This window comes from Amphiura filiformis, chromosome 20 (assembly GCF_039555335.1).
Source record: "Amphiura filiformis chromosome 20, Afil_fr2py, whole genome shotgun sequence".
Classification (NCBI taxonomy): Eukaryota; Metazoa; Echinodermata; class Ophiuroidea; order Amphilepidida; family Amphiuridae; genus Amphiura; species Amphiura filiformis.
In genome coordinates this window covers 6166783-6188957 of record NC_092647.1, presented here as the reverse complement: position 1 = coordinate 6188957, position 22175 = coordinate 6166783, and the positions used below count along the sequence as shown (strand labels likewise).

The window sequence follows — 22175 nt, the reverse complement described above, 5'->3', positions numbered from 1 at the left end:
GTTATATAAAGTAACTAGACTTTGGTGCAGTCCATTTGAAGTTAATACTCAATACTAATAGTGGTAGACTGCATGGAAGGCTACAGGATGTTCCTGACAGCCAGGAATCGTATCAGTGCTCTGCGATTCAATTCCATCTAATGTTACAACGTTTTTCACATTTTGTTGTGGAATCCTTACGCTGTGTCTAGTGTGTCAAAATTGTTCCTTGAAAGCAGATTTTGAGTCAGAAATACACCAAGCAGGCGTCGTCCCTGGAGGGAGAATCTGTGAGACTCTCTTAAGTCGAGCTAAGAATGTATGGTACTGAATACTAAATACAGACTACTACTTGATGGTTACTTTAAGGTAGATTAGGGAATGAGATAAGCAAGAGGTCCAGTTCTGGTTGTACTAACTGTTATGTATATGCACTTGTTTGTTTTGTATTTGCATTCAAACAGTGTTGTGCTAGGGGTAGCCCCTGTGAAAATACCCCCGGCCCTCCTCCTGTGTGATGCTGGGCACCTTGATATTCAAGATATTTAGGCCTTTTTTGTACTTTTTAGCCTATTTTTTACCATTTTCATCAAAGTTTGCCCTCTTGAAAGTTACCTTGCCTCCTCTTGCCCCCCTGCCCCTGTCCCCCCCCCTTTTCTCACCCTCTGAAAAGGTGCTGGCTATGCCACTGCATTCATTCAAATGGTGGAAGTGTGCATATTACATACCCAAGTTACACACATACCAACTGTGGATCCTGATCGCAACTGTGGAGCACCACTGTTCAAAACCCATAGATGGGGTATTACTCCCCTCATTTTGCGATAGGAAGACCGCCACAGCACCGACTTCTCAGTAGGTCAATTATGTATGGATTTGTGTATATAAAACTCCACGATTAGCATGTGGGTGTAGAAAAATCATACACACTCCACACTTAGGGGCCATATGGGTGCATGATTTAGGAAGATTTAAACAACACACACACATTAATAAATACTTTTAGTGGCGCTCTGTCACTGATGCCATAGTTTGAATCAAAACAAGTTACCGCACTGAATGGTTTTAAATCCTGCTGCTGCTATAGCACATACGAATGTGTACATTTGTGTGGGCTGTGTGTTAAGATTGTTTCCCGCTGTGGAATGATAAGAACTTGCACATTTCTATGCAGAGACGTAGAACTATATTAAATAAAATCCTATAAAGAATTAATAAAACGACTTGATGAAATATTGTACCTAGGCAAATCTGAAGTAGGGCTAGAAGCTTAAGGCAGTCCAAAAATAAAGGTTTGTGAGTAGACATGTTCGTGTTGCCAAGGCAACATGGGAAAGACAACTTTTTGCATGCTGCAATTAACGGAGCCAAGTCACATCCACAGAATTCTAAAAAGGGGTTTTGCGAAAGAAGTCGAAAAAGTTAAACGATTCAAGATATGAGCACACGCATCCTAATGGGGCAGACTTGGTGGACAGTATGCCTTGCAGGTGTACTAATGACCAGTGTGAAGACGTCTCTTATCCATCCTCTGACTTGCTTGCCACAGGATAGGTATTAGCGTGTTGGTGCAAAAAAGGTGTATCTGTCTAAGAGTTTGATAGCTGCCTGATAGTAAATAATGAGAAGCTGGAACTTCCAATTTTGCAAAGGAGCATGTCAAAATGGCTGTTTATCTTGTTTATTTCATCATCTGTCAGGTTTGAGCCTCACATATAGCAATGGAAGGAGAGGCTGTTTTCAAATTTGTTTTATTGAGTGTATTTTGAGTGAGATTGTTAAAAGGTGCAGGTTTACAAGCCAAGCTGCAAGTAACAGCCATGTTCAACTTGCCCGGTGTACTTCCATCTCTCTCACTAAATGGGTAAATGCCGGTGGCTTAGCTAGGACTTTTTTTCAGAGAGGGGAAGAGCAAGGGGGAAAAGCAACTTTTAAAGGTGGGTAAACTTCGACCCAAGTTGTCAAAAATTGGCGAAAAGTACAAAAAATATCAGGGCAGCCATGCCACAGGGGTAGAGACAAGAGGGGCAAGACTTCTCACAGGAGAGGCATCTGTCCCCTTGCGTATGCCAATGGTAAATGCCAAATTCCAACCTTGCAACTGCATTGAAGGAGAAAGGAGGCTCTTTTCAAATCCAAGAGTACACACGGGGCAGCTATTCCTCTATTTCTATCTAAGTGCAAATATGACTTATTATACACACTACATGCATCTTGCAGTGAAGCTTACAACTGCATATTATCAGAGTAGGTTTGCTGTGTGGAATGCAACCAGTTGATTATCAGCAAGTGACCCTGCTCTGTGCCTCCATACATAAATACTATATCCAAAGAATGCTGCATAAATATGCCTGTTTTGTACACAATTTATTCAAATAAATTTAAACAAGATTCTAGAAGGTCTTAACAAATGTAAATTTTATCTTTGACAATATAGTGTATAAGCAGTTTATAATTATTCAACAAATTGATTGGTTGCTGTGAAACAGCAAGTGTTTACATAATTGCAGTCAAAATGTAAACACAAAATAGCGATTTTTTTTAGTATAATATCATGGGATAAGCCTCCCAGGACTGATTTATGCAACAGCATGGTTGCATCACAGCTATTATATCACAGCTGCATTTGGCAGTTCCCTATGAAATTAGTGGCTAATGTGGGTAATGTGATCTTGCTGGCAAATCAGGGGGCATGACCAGGTGGATTATGGCCTGATTTGTGACTTCTTTTAACAAGTTGGGGGGGAGGTGCATTCTTGGACCCCCACCAAAAAAAAAAAAGAATTGTAGTGTGTATCTTGGTGAAACATTTTGAATATTTCACAGTCGAAGTGTCGTTTTAGGAAAAGGACAGTGAGATGGAATTGCAAGCTCTCTATTGCCCCTGCAAAATTTGCCTGATACACCACTGACTGGGGCTCAAAGCATATAGGAACATTTGAAATAGTTTCCAATCCTGAATATCAGTGGAATGTTTCTTATTAGTTTTATTTACAGAGAACAAACATGTGTGGATGCCTTTACTTTTTTAATAACTATACAGATACAGGAAAATGAGACAATTCCGGTTGAAATACATACACCCCTATAGAAGACATGACCGTATTATCGCACACAGGGGGTGTACATTTCAAATGGAGTCACCCATAACTCAATTTGAAATACATATTCCCTGTGTGAATGCTTAAGTTTATGTCTTCCATAGGGGTGTATGGATTTTAACTGGAATAGCCCAGATCCAGAAGACAGTATCAGGCTGTGGATAGTATAACCAGTAGACAACATAGGCCTCAATGATGAATTATCAATAGTTTATCTCCGATATGAATAAGACTTCGGAAAACATGGCAGACATAAAGGTTTTCTTATCAGTTATTGTTCACTGGACCTAGATTTGAGCTTGTTCCTGCCGACAGCCTCTGCTATGTATTGAGTATATAGTAATCAATTTTAATATAGACTACAGTGGCCATTAGAGTAATTTATAGGTCACACATGGGGTGTAAATTTGATCGATTTTTTTTTCTTGGAGCATGAGGTCTAATTATGGATCCAATTATGTGTTTGTAACATCATTTCTCCCTTATAAATGGTAGTAAGATGCATGTTGAAAGAGAGGGACAGAGAGACAGAAGCAGACAAAAAGATCGAGTGGAAGGCAGGCCCATAGCCAGAATTTTTTTCACGGGATGCGGATTTTCCAAATGCAGACCTTTTCTAAGAGAAATCTTAATTTTGACCAAAAGTAGACCTTTATTCCCTCTGCAATTGATTTTTGGATCCTATTTTTAAACAAATTTCACAGAAAGTTCATGATTTTCTAGCAGACCTTTTGCAGATTTATAGGGGGTGCATCAGCCTCACTGCAGTGGACAGAAAAAGAGACAGACAAAACAAATTGAGAGAGGTGATAGAAAGTGATAAAATAGAAAATTACAAAAATGTACACAGATGTGTGTGAGAAAATGTTAGACAAACCCAAAAGATGAAAAAAGAAAGAAAGAGGAGACAAAATCTGACACTTAAAACAGTGGATCATTTATTATTTTATTATCATAACTTGATAAAAGTTCACTAACTAACAACCACTATCGCGTATATCGCCAGTCAACATTGATTTAACGAACCAAAGAGATACAGAAACCCTGATAAAGTATATCAATATTTTCATATTTTTCATTACCCGAATTTAATAAATTGGGCTAAGTAAGCACCATTGATATGTGCCGAGCAGATACACGAATCTATGTTTGCAGAACTTTTATGTGTGTTCACAATGATATCAGTTTAATCATGCTTCATGTTCAAGAGTAACCATTGGGTTGTTAAACCACTGGTCTATTTACACAAATCGTATAAAATCTCTCTTTAATAGAAACTCTTGTCATCAAAAGGGTTATTGAACCCAAAATCAACAATGAAATAACGAAGATCATAAAAACAAAGGGAAACACAGTAATGTAATATTGCTGTCAAGAGTGATTTTCGACAGACACTTATATAATCATATCAACATGGCCTATAAACATGTACATCCGTGAACAGGTTATTTCTCTAAGTAATAGTGTTTTAGATAATCTCTTCAAAAAGCACTTGTCGTGGTGTGAAGAAACTATGCCTAGCAGCGCTACTCATGTCCCCATAGGGTCCATTCACTGCAGCAAGCAATTAAGAATACTAGGTGTACTGCACTTGTAGTATAGTCCTAAAATTCCACTAAGAAGTGTTTCTAGATATAATTTTTCTCCTCAAGATGTTTCATTGTTTATTGGTTGCAAAATTAGCAGATAGAAATTCTGAAATTGATAGAATCTTACTTCTTTGGAATCTGCATCAAATCAATTTGTGGTAGTACATGGTTTTGATATTAAATTAAGGGGTAAACATCCACGAAAATGAAACTTTGTCAGTTGGGTGATTATTAATTGTGCGGTTACCATTAGGGCTTGCGAGTAGTTATTGAGTGGAAGAGTATGAAATAGCTGTCTGCGTGATTGATATGCGACCGACCTAGAGGTTAATGTATGATTCTAGACTTGTCAATGATGACATTGTGGACCTGGGCAATCTACCTCGCTGATATGCGAGCTCAAAATTGAAACAAAAATGTGAAAGAAAGAGGAAAACTTGGATGTTACTGCTAATATAATAGTAATGATAAGATGACAGGTGATGTATGTATATAGGTTGAAAATCTACCAAAGTGATTTTAGTAGACTTGGACAGGGACATTCCTTATTTATAGCTATGCAAATACATGGGAGAAATTTAAGCAATAATTATCATCAGTTGCTGTCTACTGAAGATAGCAAATTTGTTTAGTATTGCTTTCATCATTTTGTAGTATATTTGTCATGGTATTTTGATTGATATACATGCAGGATAACTATTAAATTGTGTGCTGAAGTCTTTGTTTAAACTGTTACTGATTGATTTTTAACATTAATATGAATAGATGGTGTATGGATTTCAACTAGAATAACCCATAATTGTGATGAAATAGTAAACAATTAAGCCTAATAAATAACTTTATTCCTCTTCTATTTTCAGGTTGTGCTTTCATCAAGTTCAGTACAAGAAAGGAAGCACTCGGAGCAATCAACAATATCAATGGAACTGTAACAATGCCTGTAAGTTCAATAGCTAAGCTCCTTCTTCTCTGTTCATAGAATGCTGTGTTGTTGCTCTTTGCATGCATGTGTGTTTTATGCCAGTCCTGGACGTGATACTTTCTTTTATCTGTATACTGTCACAGAACTCTTTCATGTAGGAGATAGTTCTTGTAGTATCGTATGATCTTAAAACAAACCTAGTGCTATGTTTATCTGGTAAAAAATCTTGATGTGACCTTTCTTTGCACAAACTTTTGTTGGTCGGTGTTTGACATCAGTCGGTTTCATGTTGCTTCCTTTGATGGTGCTGATGGGAAGAGGAGGGATTTGTCACACTGGGAGTTGTTGGTGAATTGAATGGTGGATTAACTGGTGGAGTACATATTGTAGATTTGATGGTTAAATCCATAATGTAAGATCTTATAATATGAAATTGGTCAATTTTTTTTCAAACCTGATTTTTTGGCATATTTGTAAATCTGTTGAAGATTTAGAAAAGTATGGGTTTCGAATAAAATAGTCATGTATGTTTCCCAAAATAGTCAATTGGGTAACTCCACTTAAAATACTCACTCCAATTGTGGAAGGTATGGGTAAAGCCAATATACAGGGGTGTATTCCCTCTGTGGAAGACTATTTTTAGATCTTCTATACAGGGGGAGTGTGGATTTCAAACAGAATAGCACATTAATGAGAGATTCTAAGAAAGGAAGGAAGGAAAATGTTGCAGACTTCTTGTGGTGGGATCTAGTGTGTAGCAGGCTTTTAGTCTCATTCTCAGGAGTATCAGTGGAGCAATCCTAGACATTGCTTTTTACAAGCCTTATTAAAGTACTGTCTGTCTGAAGGAAAAGATATACAATGACCGATCGCAAAGAGACTAGTGTACAGGTAGACTGTTTTTATGAACTTGTGTACAAGTATGTGTGACAGGATTTTCAATACTTTCATTTTGGTAGGTTTTTTTTTTTTTTTTTGTTAGACAAGGTGTAGAATTATATTGCACAGGAGATAACATGCATCGGATATGTCGGAGAGGAAGTGTCTTTATACAAGTAATATTTTGACTGCAAGTTTAGAAGGAGTCTGTGATATCCCTTGGTTTATTCACTCCCTCCCTCAGAGTCGATCGTGCTGTAAGACTCAAGATGAATTTCAGCAGTAAAAGATCTGGTGAAGACAAATAACCTGGGCCTACATGTTTTCTACTATTGTGATGACTTACGGATGCAGTTTTCTTCAGAAAATTTGAGAATTTTGTATATGTTTGAACAAATAAGTACATATAGGTGTTCTTTTGGTTCTTTTAGTAATGGTTAACATTTTGACGAAAACTTTTGAAAATGACTAATTCTTTAGAATATCATGGTGACAAGCATCCCAAAAGGGAGGAGGAAATACTTCACTGAGGGGGAAGCTGCCCCCATACCCCTTAGCTTAACTCCATAAGAACTACCTGCCGATTGGCCAAAAAGAAGTTTTCATTATCAATTGGACCAATCAGCAACATTGTTAGAATAATTTCACCACACCAAAAAATTGGGGTGAATTATTTGCAAAGCTCCATTCTGATTGGTGATTAAAGTGAAGATATCACGTAATTGACCAATCAGAGGCAATGTTAGATCGGCAGGTAGTGCTCAGGGGGTTAACACCACCCGTACCCTATAGCTGAACAACACTGGTCATCTTCAAACTTTTGCCAAGTGGCTGTTAGTATATGTGACACGATCTGGTCCATGGAGGTCAAAGGAGGCTGAAAATTAAGTTTGTAAGTTATTACTTTATACAAGCATTAGGCTATCATACTAAAAACACCAAAATTCTAGCATACTTGGTTCTAAAGATATGAATTTTACTGTGTTATACACCATATTTTTGCCTTTATCTTAATTTCAAATTTGCCGCCAAATTTGGACCAGAGCGTGTCACATATATACAGCAGAATATGCCCCAAATAGTTTAACTTTGCATTACAATCTAGGGATGAGCAGGCACCTCCAAGCAGCCCCTGGATGAACCACTTTGAAATCAAATTTTGAGTCATATGAGCAGGATTATGAAATCAAATCAAGCAGAAATGTTTGAACATATACCTGAAAAATGAGTTGCACCTGATTATAAAAAAACCAATTTTAATCATATGTAATGAATATGATAGCAAATTCACCAGAGGCATGTGTCTGCGAGTAACATGAGCGCATACATTGTGTACACATTTCTCTGTGTATTTATTTATTTTGATGTCTAGTTTTTTTGGACTCTTCCCAGTTTAATATGCTTTTAATTATTATGCGATTATTAGGGACATATTTGGGAGGTAATTGCATCCGGATAGTGATAGGTTTTGTTATGAAATTAAAGATGCACAGTGATAACTACTGGTGTTATAGTATTGAAAACCAATATGCTACACAGTAAGCGTGTGTATATAATTTTAAAACAAAAGTTTTGTCGTTTTGGGTTCATTTCCAAGAAAAATCATCAGCGTGGTGTTAGGCAAATCCAATCCATTGAGAGTAATAATTTCAGTTGAAAACGAACCATACTATACTATATTTGAAGAAAATCAGGTTACGTGCACCACAAAATCATTCCTTTAAAATTTATGTAAATCAGCCTTTGTTGAAATCAGTAACTATGCGGGTGTCAACTGCAAATGACAAGTTTTTTTTTTGCAGTCAAATATTTCAAAATTGCAAATTTTTATGACCACATTTGGAATCAGCATGAAGCATCAGCCTAGTATTGGTTCAGTAGTTCTTAAACAGCTCTTGATATTTTGAGAAAATATCTCTAAACTTTGACTTTTAGGTTGAAGCGCTAGCACGCAGAGCATTAATCTCTCATTGGCTCAAACAATGTTGCGAGACTTTTATAATATTTACAAAAATAAGAGTAGAATCTGTAAACATTCATGAATACATTCTGATGAAATTTGTTTGAATAGTGTATCATCCTTAGTCTCAGTCCACAGTTCTTAAGATAGCACTGTGTATTTTAGCATGGTTTCTTTTAAACACAGCGCTAAATTCAATACATACAAATGTGCGTGAGTGTAGTGGCTTAACGATCCCCGCTGATGGATTAAGTTTTTGCGTGTTTCAGGCAACAGCTCAGTAAATGGACACTTGGGGAAAAACCCTCGTTTTGTTTTTTCCCAGACTGGTGTTTTAACATTTACGGTCCCTAGGGTTGGAGTCAAGGGTGACAACCACGGTTGTTGTAACCATACGTAAGAAATCTTTTGCCGTAATTTCTGCCGTTGTTTCTAACCCAAGATGGAATAACATTTTGTTTTATTATTAAACAATATTTTGATTGGTGTGTGTATGGATGTTGTTGGTTTATTACTAGAAAGCATTGTTCAGTGTATATGTCATGTTATATCGTCAAGTTTGCATGGTTGTTGTTGTTTGTTTATACCCAGATCAAAAGACTGCTTTTTAATTAAGTATTTATAGTGAAAAGTTGATTTTGTGTGGTCTTTTCGAATGGAGTTTTATTTGTTGCAGCATAAACACTGTGGTGTACTTGTGTTTTGTGGTGTTACAATTCACTCACAGTTTGCTGTTAATTGGTAGTTTTGTGATTAATTATGACCATATATGGTAAAACAGTTGTTTTATAGTGTCATTTTTTAATTTTGATAGTATTTGTGGTTTTGTGATTTTTGTGCAAATGGAATTGTCCCTCGAGTTTTGTTTTTATTTTTCATGTGTCTAAAGACAATACTCTGTTTTGTTTCCCCCACGATGATATACACGGAGCTAGGCCTATAAATACTTTGCGTTCCGTGGTCTCACCAATACTGATATGCAGATCTCTCTTGTTTATTAATTTGTTACGTTTAATCCTCCATCCATCCATCGTCCATCCATCGGCCGCTACTTGGTTTCCATGGCAACCTTAGGCCAAACCAACTCAGTGGATGGCCATTTTTGACACTATGAAGGTATAACACGGTACGATTTTTTTGATGTGGCTGTGTACGTACGCCCCCTCCATTTTGTCTGTGTATATTCCAAATTTATATACTTGATTTTGTCCAGTTTTGTTCTCGATTATTTATTTGCATCCTAGTTGAGTACTTTAATCACACACTGAAGTGAGATGTGGTCTGTGAATTTTGGTGGTATGTGGTAGCTGCATATGAGCGAGACCTGTCTATATTACCAATATCAAATTTAACCGTGGTTTTTTAAGCTATTTAGAATTTGGTGTAGTATACATATTATGGTGATTGGTTTTTTAAATTCCATTATTGAGTCAATTTTTTGTAATTGATTAGTTTGTAAACTGCCTGTGTTTTTACTACTTGGATATTTTGCATGGCAGATCTATTGTATTGGCACCTTTGTAAGGTACTTACTTACATACAGACAAACAAACAGACAGACAAACATAATTATTCCTCTTTTGGCTTGATTTGTTAAATGTATTTTGTGTAAAATGCACAATAAGATGAAGTGTCTCTACGAAACAGACATGAAAATGTTCAAGTGCTTTTGTTCTCAGTCAAATTTTAAGCTTTTTGGCCTATTTTACAAGAAATTCAGAATTAAACGCCCCAAAATATAATTTATTTTACCAACTCTTTTTCAATGCTAAAATTCATTTTCATGTCTGGATGGTTATCACTGGTTTTCATTTAATCATGGTGGTCATTAACTTTGAATGTTTCTAGAAATACTTTCTATCGTTTTATAGTTGCTTTACTATTTCTTGGTATATGATTGGCGCATCACAGGAGTAATGTTTCTAGGAATCTTTAACCGCGCCTCACCCATTATATATTTTAGTGTTGTTGCTATGTACCAGTTTTGTATTTCTATTTTTGGGATCAATAATGGTGTTTTTATTTTAGAGAAAAAATTCTAAATCTTTACAGTATTTTCTATATCATTGACTAGTTGCACTGCATTATGAAGTAGACTGGTTCTCAACTTCTTTTTCTTAAACGTGTTATCAGTCACATATTCTTGAAACCAGCAAATTGACAATTTCTATTTCTTTTTTTCCCCATCACATCCATTTCATCAATATTTGTTCATTGACCTTTGACCTATCAATACTTTCTTCTTACTTTCTTCGACACATCCATTATTGTTGTTTATTCCATTTTGTTTACCTTTTGTTCATTTGCATTCATTTCTACTTAATTTGTATCGTATCACCTGTTTTCACATGTTTTTGTTGATTCTTGTGCATTTTGTTGACACTTTTTATTGTCCTTGTTTTTGTTGACACTTTTTGTTGTCCTTGTTTAACCCACACATATATTTCTTTTCCTATCTGTCATAATTTGCTCATCTAAAATACCCATAATCCCCTCCTGCTCCCTATATAGGGTTCTTCCACTGGTCTCGTCGTCAAATTTGCCGACACCGAGAAGGAGCGTCAGATGAGGCGTATGCAGCAGATGGCCGCAGGACCGATGGGTGTCTTCGCCAACCCCATGCTGTCACAGTTTGGCGCATATAACGCATACGCACAAGCGGTGAGTAGCATTTGACCACTAAAGTCATTCCATCCTAATTTAAGTATGTATTTTTAAACTTTTAAATGGATTATTTTATCGGGTCAGTTCTTAGAAGCATCACATTAATTGGCATGATGTATTAGTCAAAGTGACAGTTTTATCACCTGTTTTTTGTTTGTTCAGAAAAGAGTAGAGAGGGTTTTTGATGTGTTCTTTGCCTCAGTCAGTACTTGCTATCTTCAGTAGATAGCAGGAAGTGTTATTTTGAGTTGGCTTCTGAGACAAAGATTGGGCTGTTCCATTTAAAATCCACACTACCCCTGTGGAAGATATTTGCAAATATCTTCCACAGGGGGAGTATGAATTTCTAATGGAATTAGCACAATAACCAATTCTATTTGAAACTCACACTCCCTCTGTGGAAGATTCAGGTTGAATCTTTCTCAGGGGATGTATGAAATTCAAATGGAACTGCCTAATATGTTCATTCCATTTGAAATTGATACTCCCCTTGTAGAAGATATTACCAAAATCTTCCACAGGGGTAGTGTGGATTTTAAATGGAACAGCCCATTGATTCATAGAAGGAGCTGTCATTTTCGTTAAAAGGGAAGGACATAATTGTTTGGCATATACTAAAATAGGTAGCCATACAATTATTAACACTACAATGTGTGGATTGAGAAGATTTCATTTTAAAAATACAAAATGCAAAATGGGTAATTGATTAAAATGAGCGCAATGAGAGTGCTCCTCATGCCTTCAGAGAGCCTAAAACTTGTGCTTAAAACCTGCATCATTTTGCATTTGTTGATAGATGCAAAAGGGGAGTCATAGCAAAATAATTTCAACTTCAAATAGGGAGTTATAAAAAATGGACTTAAGTCTCTGATATTTGGGACCCTCTTCCAAAGAAAATGACAGCCCGCATATATTTGTTTTGTTGTGATGTTTTTAGGAACAGACCCAATTAGATAGATCACTTTCTATATTGAACAAATGAAATTTATATGTTTCTCTTCAAATTGTCCACAACAATAATATCGGGAGTTTAGAGCAAGAAAGACCCCATCTGCAATAGCTGCCAGGTGTAATTTGTGTACAATATCGAATGCAGAAATGGTTGAATTATCTATAGGGCAGCTATTGTGGTTAGGCCCTTTTGCCCCAAACCCTCGATATGATTCATACAGAACAAGCTGGACAGGTGGTTTTTGATAAGCATTGGGTTATTCAGTTGAAATCCATACGCCCTTGTGAATACATGACCTTAATCATCCACACAGGGAGTGTGAATTTTGAATGGGGTTATCTGAATGGGTGAGTCCATTTGAAATCGACACCCCCTGTGTGGGAGATTAAGGTTGTGTCTTCCATAAGGGGTGTATGGATGTTAACTGGAATAGCCTGTAAACCTTAAAATTAGAAAGTGATCTATGATCAAGCTCTATTCGGGCAGTTGTTATGAAAGAGAAAGGACTGTTTTTGTATCACATGTGATCCACCCCTCATCAAGCTCTTTTTCCATTTTGGAGACCCTCATCAGTGGCGTGTCCAGGGGGGCCCCAGCCCCGCACTATGTTAAAAATGAAAAAGCTGTTTTTGGTGATTTTAGCCATTAAGGCCCCGCATAACTCTGAAAGCCCCTCTGAGCCCCCGCAGGAAAAGATCCTGGACATGCCAGTGCTCATATGAAGTTTCTAGAGACTTTTGGTCAAATCTCCATCCAATACCACAAAATTAGCTTAAATTTTGAGCCTAAAGCACTTATTTCTGAGAACTTTTTGCAATTTTGGAAATCTGCATGGTACTAACTGTCCAAAAGGTTTTAAGTTTTTTCCTCATTTTCAAATTAATTTTGTGCTCTTTTGTTTTTGCCCAAATTTAAGATGCAAAAATTAATTCCTTTATTGTTGTTCATAGAAATGATGCCAAAACAAGTAACCTTTCTATATATGTATGAATAGTGTAGTTAATTTGTGGTTTTAAAGTGTGATTAATATATATTTGTTTGTGAAGGGGCCATTCCATTCGAATCCATCACCCCCCTATGGAAAATAAGACCTTAATCTCCCACAGATTGTGTGTAGATTTCAAATAGTCGCCTATTCAGGTAACCCCATTTGAAATTCACACTCCCTGTGTGGAAGATTAAGGCTGTCTTCCTGGGGGTGTATAGATTTTAACTGGAACAGCCCAATTAAACTCCATCACAATCATAGACATTGTATAATCAATTTTGTATCACCCTGTGCATGATACATTTGCAAAGGTTTTGTGTGACTTTTTTCTATCACCCTGAAAGTGTGTATGCATTAATTGTTATCAAGAAATTTTTTTTCAAGTTGTAGGAATCCTCAAGTTAAGTTATTGATAATAGTTTTGCGGGACCTTTAATGCAAATCCCAGGAACTTTTTGTAATTGTGATATGGGTTTTTTAGGCCACATCAAGAGACCAATAGGACTTCAGTTACTTAGAGGCCAACACCCAGCCCAGTGAATCTGAATAAGCAAGAATTTCTAATGGATGTAGGGTACTCCCTTGCCATGAATTCTTGTCTTTTGTTGATCTTGATTTTGCCTGAAAACACCATTTTTGGAAAGGGCAATCTACACACTGGCTGCATGGCTATGAAAGCAGAATCTTTAGAAAACACTGCATTATAGCCTTTCAATTAGACAATGATTTAAAACAAGATTAAACAATGTCGCTTCAATCCACATTCGCCAGTGTTACAATGTTAAGCTGAGACCTGGTAACCAAGGTGTGCAATTTACACCTCTCCCATCCGTTAAAAGGTCCACTTTCTTATGAACGTGTATTAAAATGTACCTGAAAAGGTCTATATTTGGAATAAAAATTCACACAAAATATTTCAAAAAAGACCCAAAAAGTTACATGCATGCCAATCCCCCCAAATAGGTTCACATTTTGGAAGTCTCACCCTAATTAATCCTGGCTACGGCATGGTCAAGCTTAACAAAAAACAAAAAGAAGTATTATCTTCAGGATCAACCCCAACATCACCCCCTTGTCAGATCCCTACATGTAGTTAGTTAGAGTGTTTGTATGTTTGTATGCATCTTGTAATGAGTCTGACTCATATTTGCATTCAGTAGATGTGTTGGAAATGCATACATACATTTTGAGAACAAATATACACAAATTAAACTGCTTCAGAGTTCAAAACAAGTCCCAATTCTGCATGAACAAAAAAAAGAATTTTTTTACATAAAAACATTGTTTTTTTCTCGATGCCATCCTTAGAGTTAACTTAGATCCGTAATTTACCCTCCCTCGCAAAAAACAACGCAAAAGCATTTTGATTTGATTTTCAGTAGATGATTTAGATGGATAAAAAGAATGTTTGACAATAGATGATTTAGATGAATAAAAAGAATGTGTTAATGTCAATTGTTTTCAAAGATGCCAAGGGATTCTGAAGAACAACAACTTATGCAATATCAGGTATGTTTGGACTTGACCCATTTTTTTTATTTATTTGATAATTATTACTGCGTGTATTTAAGTATGATTATGATAACATCAGATTTTAACCAAATATTTTCCAAAACATGCTATGAATGATTATGAATTCTGTATTGATGACTGCATTCACAGGGAGAAAGCCTTTGGCAAACATCCAAAATGTATATATATATTATTGTGTATCTGCCAGGCAAGCATTATGGGCACAGAAGCTCATGTACCCCACCCTTCCTTAGAAAATACGACCAGCAATCTACCGTCAAAATCTTCCCAACTATTTCAAAGATGATAGTCATTAGCAAATAAGATATAATATATCACTTAATCCTGGTCAGCAAATAAGCTTAAGAACAAAAACATGAAATCCAAAACCCTGTACAGAGTATTTGTTTTCCTCTCCTCATATCCAAGTTAAACTAAATTTATATCAGTTTACACGAGTGTAGCGTTACTGTGTAGCGGAACATACAAATCAGGCATTTTATTCCCCTTCCGGTGACCACATTTATCTGACGGAGAAATGACAGTAAGTAGTGCAGAATGAAATACAGGCAACAAAAGGCACCATCTTTGTTGTATGGAGAGAGTCAATAGGTGCAGGTACTTCAATTCTTTTGCTGAGAGTTTATCAACCTTTCAAATCCAACTCAGCCGTACTTGTGAATTCGGGCGCATATCTGGCGGCGCTCAGAAACCCTGGCATCTTGAGTGTTTTTTTGTGCGACAAAGTAAACAGATGCATGACGAACACGTAAATCGGCCAATATTTCATCGCCGGCAAAATCATACAGTACTTATCTCTAAATCCAAGAGAAATCCAATCCAAAGATGAGAAGAAGGATAGAAATGTTAAACCTTTCTGGATTTAAAAAAAAACATAATTATGAAGAAATCTCGAGTCAGCAACAACATTTTCTTGTTTGTGTCTGATTTCATTTTCATCTAGTTATACCGTGTTCAAATTAAACTTGGATGTGTTTTTATTATCCCTACATTTTCTGCATGTTTTAATATTATACAGTCAAGTCATGTTGAGTTTTTCTGTTGCATGCATTTTTTATTGATCAATTTATGACTAAGTGTATATGCACCTTGGACCCTTCCGTGTATTTTTGATCAGATTGTGCCCCCAATCATTTTTGAAGGTTGATGTCAGTGCTCTTACCAAAACTGCCTGTCTTCCTCTGAAAAGCAAACCAAATGAAATATCAAAATAAACTTTTTCATCACTTTCATGAGATTCATCTTTTTTTGAGAAATGAAGTTATAAGTGGATGAATTTAAGACAATTATGTTACCATGACAACAAAAACCATGGCAGCAACTGACTTATTAAACCGACTTCCAGCACCTTTGATATAAAATTGGATCGGTTGAGCCCATATTTATTGGTCGAGCTATGAGTTTTAAAATATTGGACCGAGGCGTAGTCGAGTCAATTTTTACAACTTATAGCGAGACCAATAAATATTACGATAAAAGCATCCAATTTTATCATTATTATGTTTTGGATCCAATATTATCACAACTTGGATCCATCAAAACATAATAATGTGTATAATTAGTCAGTTTGTTTCATATTTTTGTTTCTTGTTATGAATAGACCACTATATTAGTGTACTTTTTTCAGAGTTCCAGTCCAAATTGTAAATGAATCCACCCTTTTGTCATTTTCGAAATTTTGGTAGTTTTTGAAAATATTTATTTAATATTTGTTGTTATCTTTTGCTTTTTCGTTTATATATTACATTTATTGCATTTATTGCAAATAAACAATAGTTAACAACATTTTGGGCCAAACCTTTTTTTTACCCTTTACGTCTTTACCCACTAAATTATGCAGATAGTGAATAATGGAAACAAAAGCCTACTAATAATTTGGTTCACCTCAAGTTTGGTAGTGACGTATGTGCGTATTTCGTTAGCCTAAGCAGTGAATCGCGCGTCAAGTTAATCGCGCAAAGTGTACACTCACGGGTACAAGAGCGATTTGTCAGCACGCTTGCGGCGCAATCGCGAAAAAGCATTGACGTCACTACCGAACTTGAAGTGAACCAAATTATACTGCGGTTCTGTTTGTGTTGCGTCCAAATTGTCAGTGGTGTAACCAGGGGGAAAGGAGGACAGACCTCCCCCACCCAGTGTGACAGTTTGCTCCACCCCCCCGTCCCCTTGAAAGTCACCTTACCCCCTTACCCCCCCACCCCCTCTGGAAAAATCCTGGGTATGTCATCCCAGTAAGCAAAATTACAGATAGTAGACATCAGTACAGGAACACAGAAAGGTTTCTCCCTTTCGTGTGAAGATTCATCTTTCAAAGAAATGTGAGAAAGCCATCTTGGATTTTCTTTTCAAATGCAAGAATAATATTCAGAACCTGTATTGCCAAATTGATATAAAAGCTGAAATTTAACAGTAAATCCAGTAAACTATCCAAAACAATTGATGCACAGTAATTAATTTCTGCAAGGTCAGGAGGCCTTTTTTTTAAACATAGCCAGGTGAATTGGCGGCCATATTGATTTTGAGTGGCCTCAAAGTTAATTGATGGAGTTTGATATCCAGATATACATCGATAATCCCTGGTCTTCTATTATATCACACAGATAAATACTGGGACTGGTGCCACAACTGCTGGCAAGGCACTTATGCCTGTCACACATCTAGTCCAGGATGCACAAGCCTATGAGGTATTTAATCAAAAACATTCTTTTCTTCTTCATAATTTGTATTTTGTTTTTTAATTTTAACAAAATTAATAGTGATTAAGCTTTTAAAAAGATGTGTTATAAATTGAGTATTATAAGATCATCACTCCTAAAATGCATCTAGGATATTGCAAATACTTAGCAATAGCTCTAGTATAAGATGATTTTGGTGTATTATATTACACACTTCCCTTTTTAAAGGGATTTTTATTAAGTGTGGTTTTTTTAATGGTTTGCTATTATGCCAAGCTTTTAGTGTACAGCAAAAGTCCATAAGTCTTGCAATCAGCTTTGGGGGTTAGAAAATGTCAAATGACAGTGCGATCGAGCCAGCAGTTAGACAGACAAGTCTGACTATATATTTCAAGGAAATAACACGGTGTTGCTTAAACACATTACGGATAATCACACACATTACCGTAATGTCAATGCAAGCTTTTGCTGCGTTTCCAAACCATTTATCACCAACAAAAGAATGAAGTTAAGATATTTTTCAAAACTTGTGCACTGACAGGGGCCTTCCATCGTAACTACAGATGCCATGGGCTCTTCCAGTTCAAATCCTTACGCCCCCTGTGGAAGATATGTTCTTAATCTTGCACACAGGGAGTGTGAATTTCAAATGGGATTACCTGTACAGGTGACTATCCATTTGCAATCTGCACCCCATGTGGTCATGTCTTCTATAGGTGTATATGTATTTTAACTGGAATAGCCCCATATGATTGAAGGATAATTCAAAAGTGTTACTCATCCCTACTGAAGCGGGGGAAATTTGTGTGAAGTTGGGGGACATTTCAGTACTGCAAATTTATAATACTGCAAACATATTTTTGACACATAAGCTTTAATGCTCTGTGTGCTAGCTGGAGGCGTCAACATAAATAAGTTTTGAGATATATATTCTCAAAATATCAGCTATCGAGGAACCACTGAACCAATACTAGGCTTGTTTGTACTCATTTTAATGCATTTTTCATGCTGATTCCAAATATGGTCATGAAATTTTACCATTTTGAAATTTTTAAAATAAATTTTGAAACTTGTCGTCTGCAGTCGACACCCACATGGACAGAATTAACTGTTAGCCATTTAAAAATGCTTATAAAAGAACCTACAAGCTATACAGGAGGGTTAAAATTGTGAATAATACCGCTAAAATTTTCCGCTATACAGTATATCATGGATAATAACAAACGGTACCAGAATTTTAAGTCTAATTTTGACCTTTTAACCTTTTGAACCACATTGCATGATTTAACTTTGACTCCTTAAAAGAAAATTTGGCATTATTACCAACAAATTGCTCTTAAATTTGTTTAAACTCACTATCTCCATGCATCAAGTAATTGTGTCTTTATATATTGTGATATTATAACTTTTTGATGCATTTGATCAGTTGTGGTAACATTAAAAGTGTCTCAGTTTTACGCTGTGTTTCTTTACAAGTTGCATGTTTAAAAATTAACTCGGTTTTTCAGTATGTTTCCAGCAAGATATAATATCATTTGATCTGTTAGAATGAGCTTTGTTTTTAAGCTTTGGAATGTAATTTTAGCCGATCTAGTCTTCTAGTGGAACTTTAATGAGAAGAAAAAAAATTGAGGGAACCGAATCGGATTTCTTGCAATTTTTCTTACTCATATATCACTTGATGCGTCATAAGTCTATTTTTTATACCAAGCGTTTATTGAGAAGACTTACTAAATTACCTCAAAACTTTGTATCAATGTTTGCTAAACTGTATGCTTGGAAAGTGATATTATATCTTTTCATAAAATTAACAGTGTTTCTACTTTTTATCGTCAAAAGTGTATGCACCTTCAAATGAGTAATAAATGTGTAGGATGCATAATGAAACAATAATTGGGAGGTTGCAGAATGAAAAATTATAATGTAGTTAGCGTATCTTCTAAAAAAAGACTATAAATAGTAGTATAAGGAAATCGTAAGAGACCGTATATATGCTATGCAAAGCTGGGATTCGTTTTTTTGATATTGAAATGTTATTTTCTTGATTTGTAAACGTTTGACATTGGAAATAGAACCAACAGGTATTGTATTAAAAATATTTATCCCCATCCTTTGCTAGATTATAAAATAAGAACCGCATGCATGTGTTTTGTTTTAATTTATTATACTTTTTACCCATTACGGAAGAAGAATGCTATTATCATTTTCTATTGTTCTTTTTTTTTTTTTTCTCTAGAATTGACAATTTATTTTGCAAAATTTTGCTTGAGAATAATGTTGAAATATAAGAACTTCCGTTAGCAAAACTATCAAGAAGTTATTTTATCATATCAAGTCAAATTTATTTGCACTTATCAAAGTTAATTTAGCTATGAAGATGAAAAATATGTAGCCATTTAATTTTTCCGCAATTTATGCAAATTTTTAATGATATGAGTTGCAAAAATGTTGAGTGTTTTGTTAAATTTTGATAATGAACTGGTTATTGATCACAAATGGTCGGTTTTGAGGGTGCATTATCTTCCCCTGGATGTGTAAGGATGTCTATCTTTGTGTCAATTTTGGCTATTCCAGTTGAAATGCACACACCCCCTATGGAAGACATGACCTAAAGAGGTAATGTCTTCCACAGGGGGTGTATGGATTTCAGCTGGAATAGCCCAAGTGATGTGCCCTAATTTTGATCTGAATGAGCATGATCATTAATTTAAATAGCCTGTATGGGTGGTGCGTGATGGTACCAGTGTTGATTTCGCGTAATAGGTGTGCGGTGGCGGTGCAGATGTGATTGTCTTGTTAACATGTCATGTTGCTTGTGCTGTTTGTGTGCTCTATGTAAGCAAATAAATAAATAACGTTATGGGATTATGGGATATCAAGGAATGCTGGGTAATATGCAAGAATCATATTAATCTTACTGCATGGGTGTTTGAAGAATGCGGGATAAATTATGATAGCTGTGTATTTTAATATCTATGGGGGTGATATTTACCTTGCTTTTGGATGTGCGTCAATCAAAGTGATCTAGATTTAATCAGACTGATCTAGATTATTCTAGATTCAGAGCCAACCAATTGCAAAAAGACTGTAGTAAGGGAAGTGCTCAGGCAACATGGTTTCCATGATTCATTTACCCATAAGGCTAAAAATAAATATTTTCACAAAACAAAAATACAAAGTGTTTTCTGTTTAGAGTGGGTATTAATGGTAAAATATGTCACAAATCACAAATATTGTTTGTCAAATCATAGGAAGTAGGCTAGATATGTAAATTATTTGAGGCTGAATCAAGTTCTCCATTACAGAAATGGCATATTAGTAGGCTATTATTAAAATATCTGCAATTGCTGAAAATGATATATTGTAGGTGATGTACTAGAGCATTTCTTTACTGCAGTACTGGGCTATTCAGTTGAAATCCATATACCCCCTATGGAAGACATGGTCTTAATCAGTGTGTATTTGGAATGGAGTCACCAATTCAGGTAGCTCCATTCGAATTTCACACTCCCTGTGTGGAAGGTTAAAGTCATGTCTTGCATAGAGGGTGTATGGATTTCAACTGGAATTGCCCATTGACTATTCAATTATATCAATGGAATTCTTTATTCTTGTTGCTATGGTTACACAATTTCAAGACCAATAAAAATGATGTAAAGAATAACATAAAATTTTTATAAGACATAAAGTAAGTAATGTATTTACATTCTGTATAGATGATGTAAGATTGTATGAGGTTGCTTTAGATATGGAAAATGTTGCCATGTGTAGTATATAAGAGATGCCACCAGTTTGCAGAAAATTCCCTGGTTCCAGTACGGATTGTAAAGTTACGGAATTAAAATTACTTGCATAAAAAGCATAAGACTCAACATATTTGAGGCTTTTTTTTCTATCCGGTAACTCAGTTGTTTGTAAACATCAGATGGTTATACAAAATTTAAATAGTTCTCTCAACAAAACTTGCATGATATTTTGTTGCAAATCAGATGCTTCTAAGCTGAGGAAAAATCTGAAGACGAAAAACACCACCAAAAAAAAAAAAAAAGAAAAGAAAACCGAAAAACAACTTTGGTTTGCATTGCATGATATCAAATTTGAAACAAAAATTTGTGTTGGCTCCTTGCATGATAATGCACTCTTTGCTGAAGATGCTAAACAGATGAAGGAAATAAGGCGGAAGCGACACAACCAACCAATCTTCCTACATTCAAACTGCAACCTATCTTCATTAAGAGCTTGCTGGTGGGGTATTTTACATCTAAAAGAATAATTTATTTTTAGATATTATAAAAGTGCTGCTCTGAAGAAATATGATTTGGTAAAGTTCCGCATTATATTTTCTATATGTGGCATGTAGTTTGATTACATTACTTCTGTGAAAGTGAATTTCATAAATTGCGTCAGTATTATGTCGTGACAATACATGCCTCCGACATTGAATGTAGTACTGGAGGAAATTGAATTAAGGTCCATTCACACTTTGCCGTGGATTGTATTGCACTGCCAACAAAGATGGGAGAGACTGGTCCTGGTGGAGTCGACAAAGTACATTAGCTCGCGAAAGTAATCAATGCAATCGGTGAACTTTGACCTGTGGCTGTTGTGTCGGATTTGTCACACCTAGTTGGAGCTACAGTGCAAGGTACACGCTGGTCTTTGTTGCATATAATAAGGGGGAGACACAAATGGTAATGATGTGATGGACTAAGTGTTTCTTTTTATAAGATTAATCTTGGTAATATGGTTAAGCTTTCTTCAATGTACACAGTAAAATTTCATACTGCCACGGTAATTGAGCTATTCCATTTAAAATCCACACTACCTCTGTAGAAGATTTAGCTAAAGTCTTCCACAGAGGGAGTATGAGTTTTGAATAGAATAGACAATTGAGTAAGTTCCATTTGAAATACTCACTCCAGTTGTGGAA

At 35.8% G+C, this 22175-nt stretch overlaps 2 protein-coding genes across 2 annotated transcripts in view; one reads left to right on the top strand and one right to left on the bottom strand.

The window, feature by feature from the left end:
• LOC140141785 (uncharacterized) overlaps nt 1-22175 on the bottom strand; it is a 251222-nt gene that overhangs the window by 112920 nt on the left and 116127 nt on the right. The gene's annotated exons all lie outside the window — the stretch shown is intronic.
• Nucleotides 1-22175, top strand: part of LOC140141779 (CUGBP Elav-like family member 4) — an 82127-nt gene that overhangs the window by 15242 nt on the left and 44710 nt on the right. Inside the window, 2 exon segments of the mRNA XM_072163645.1 lie at nt 5530-5609; nt 10942-11098. Coding sequence (XP_072019746.1) covers nt 5530-5609; nt 10942-11098 — 237 coding nt within the window.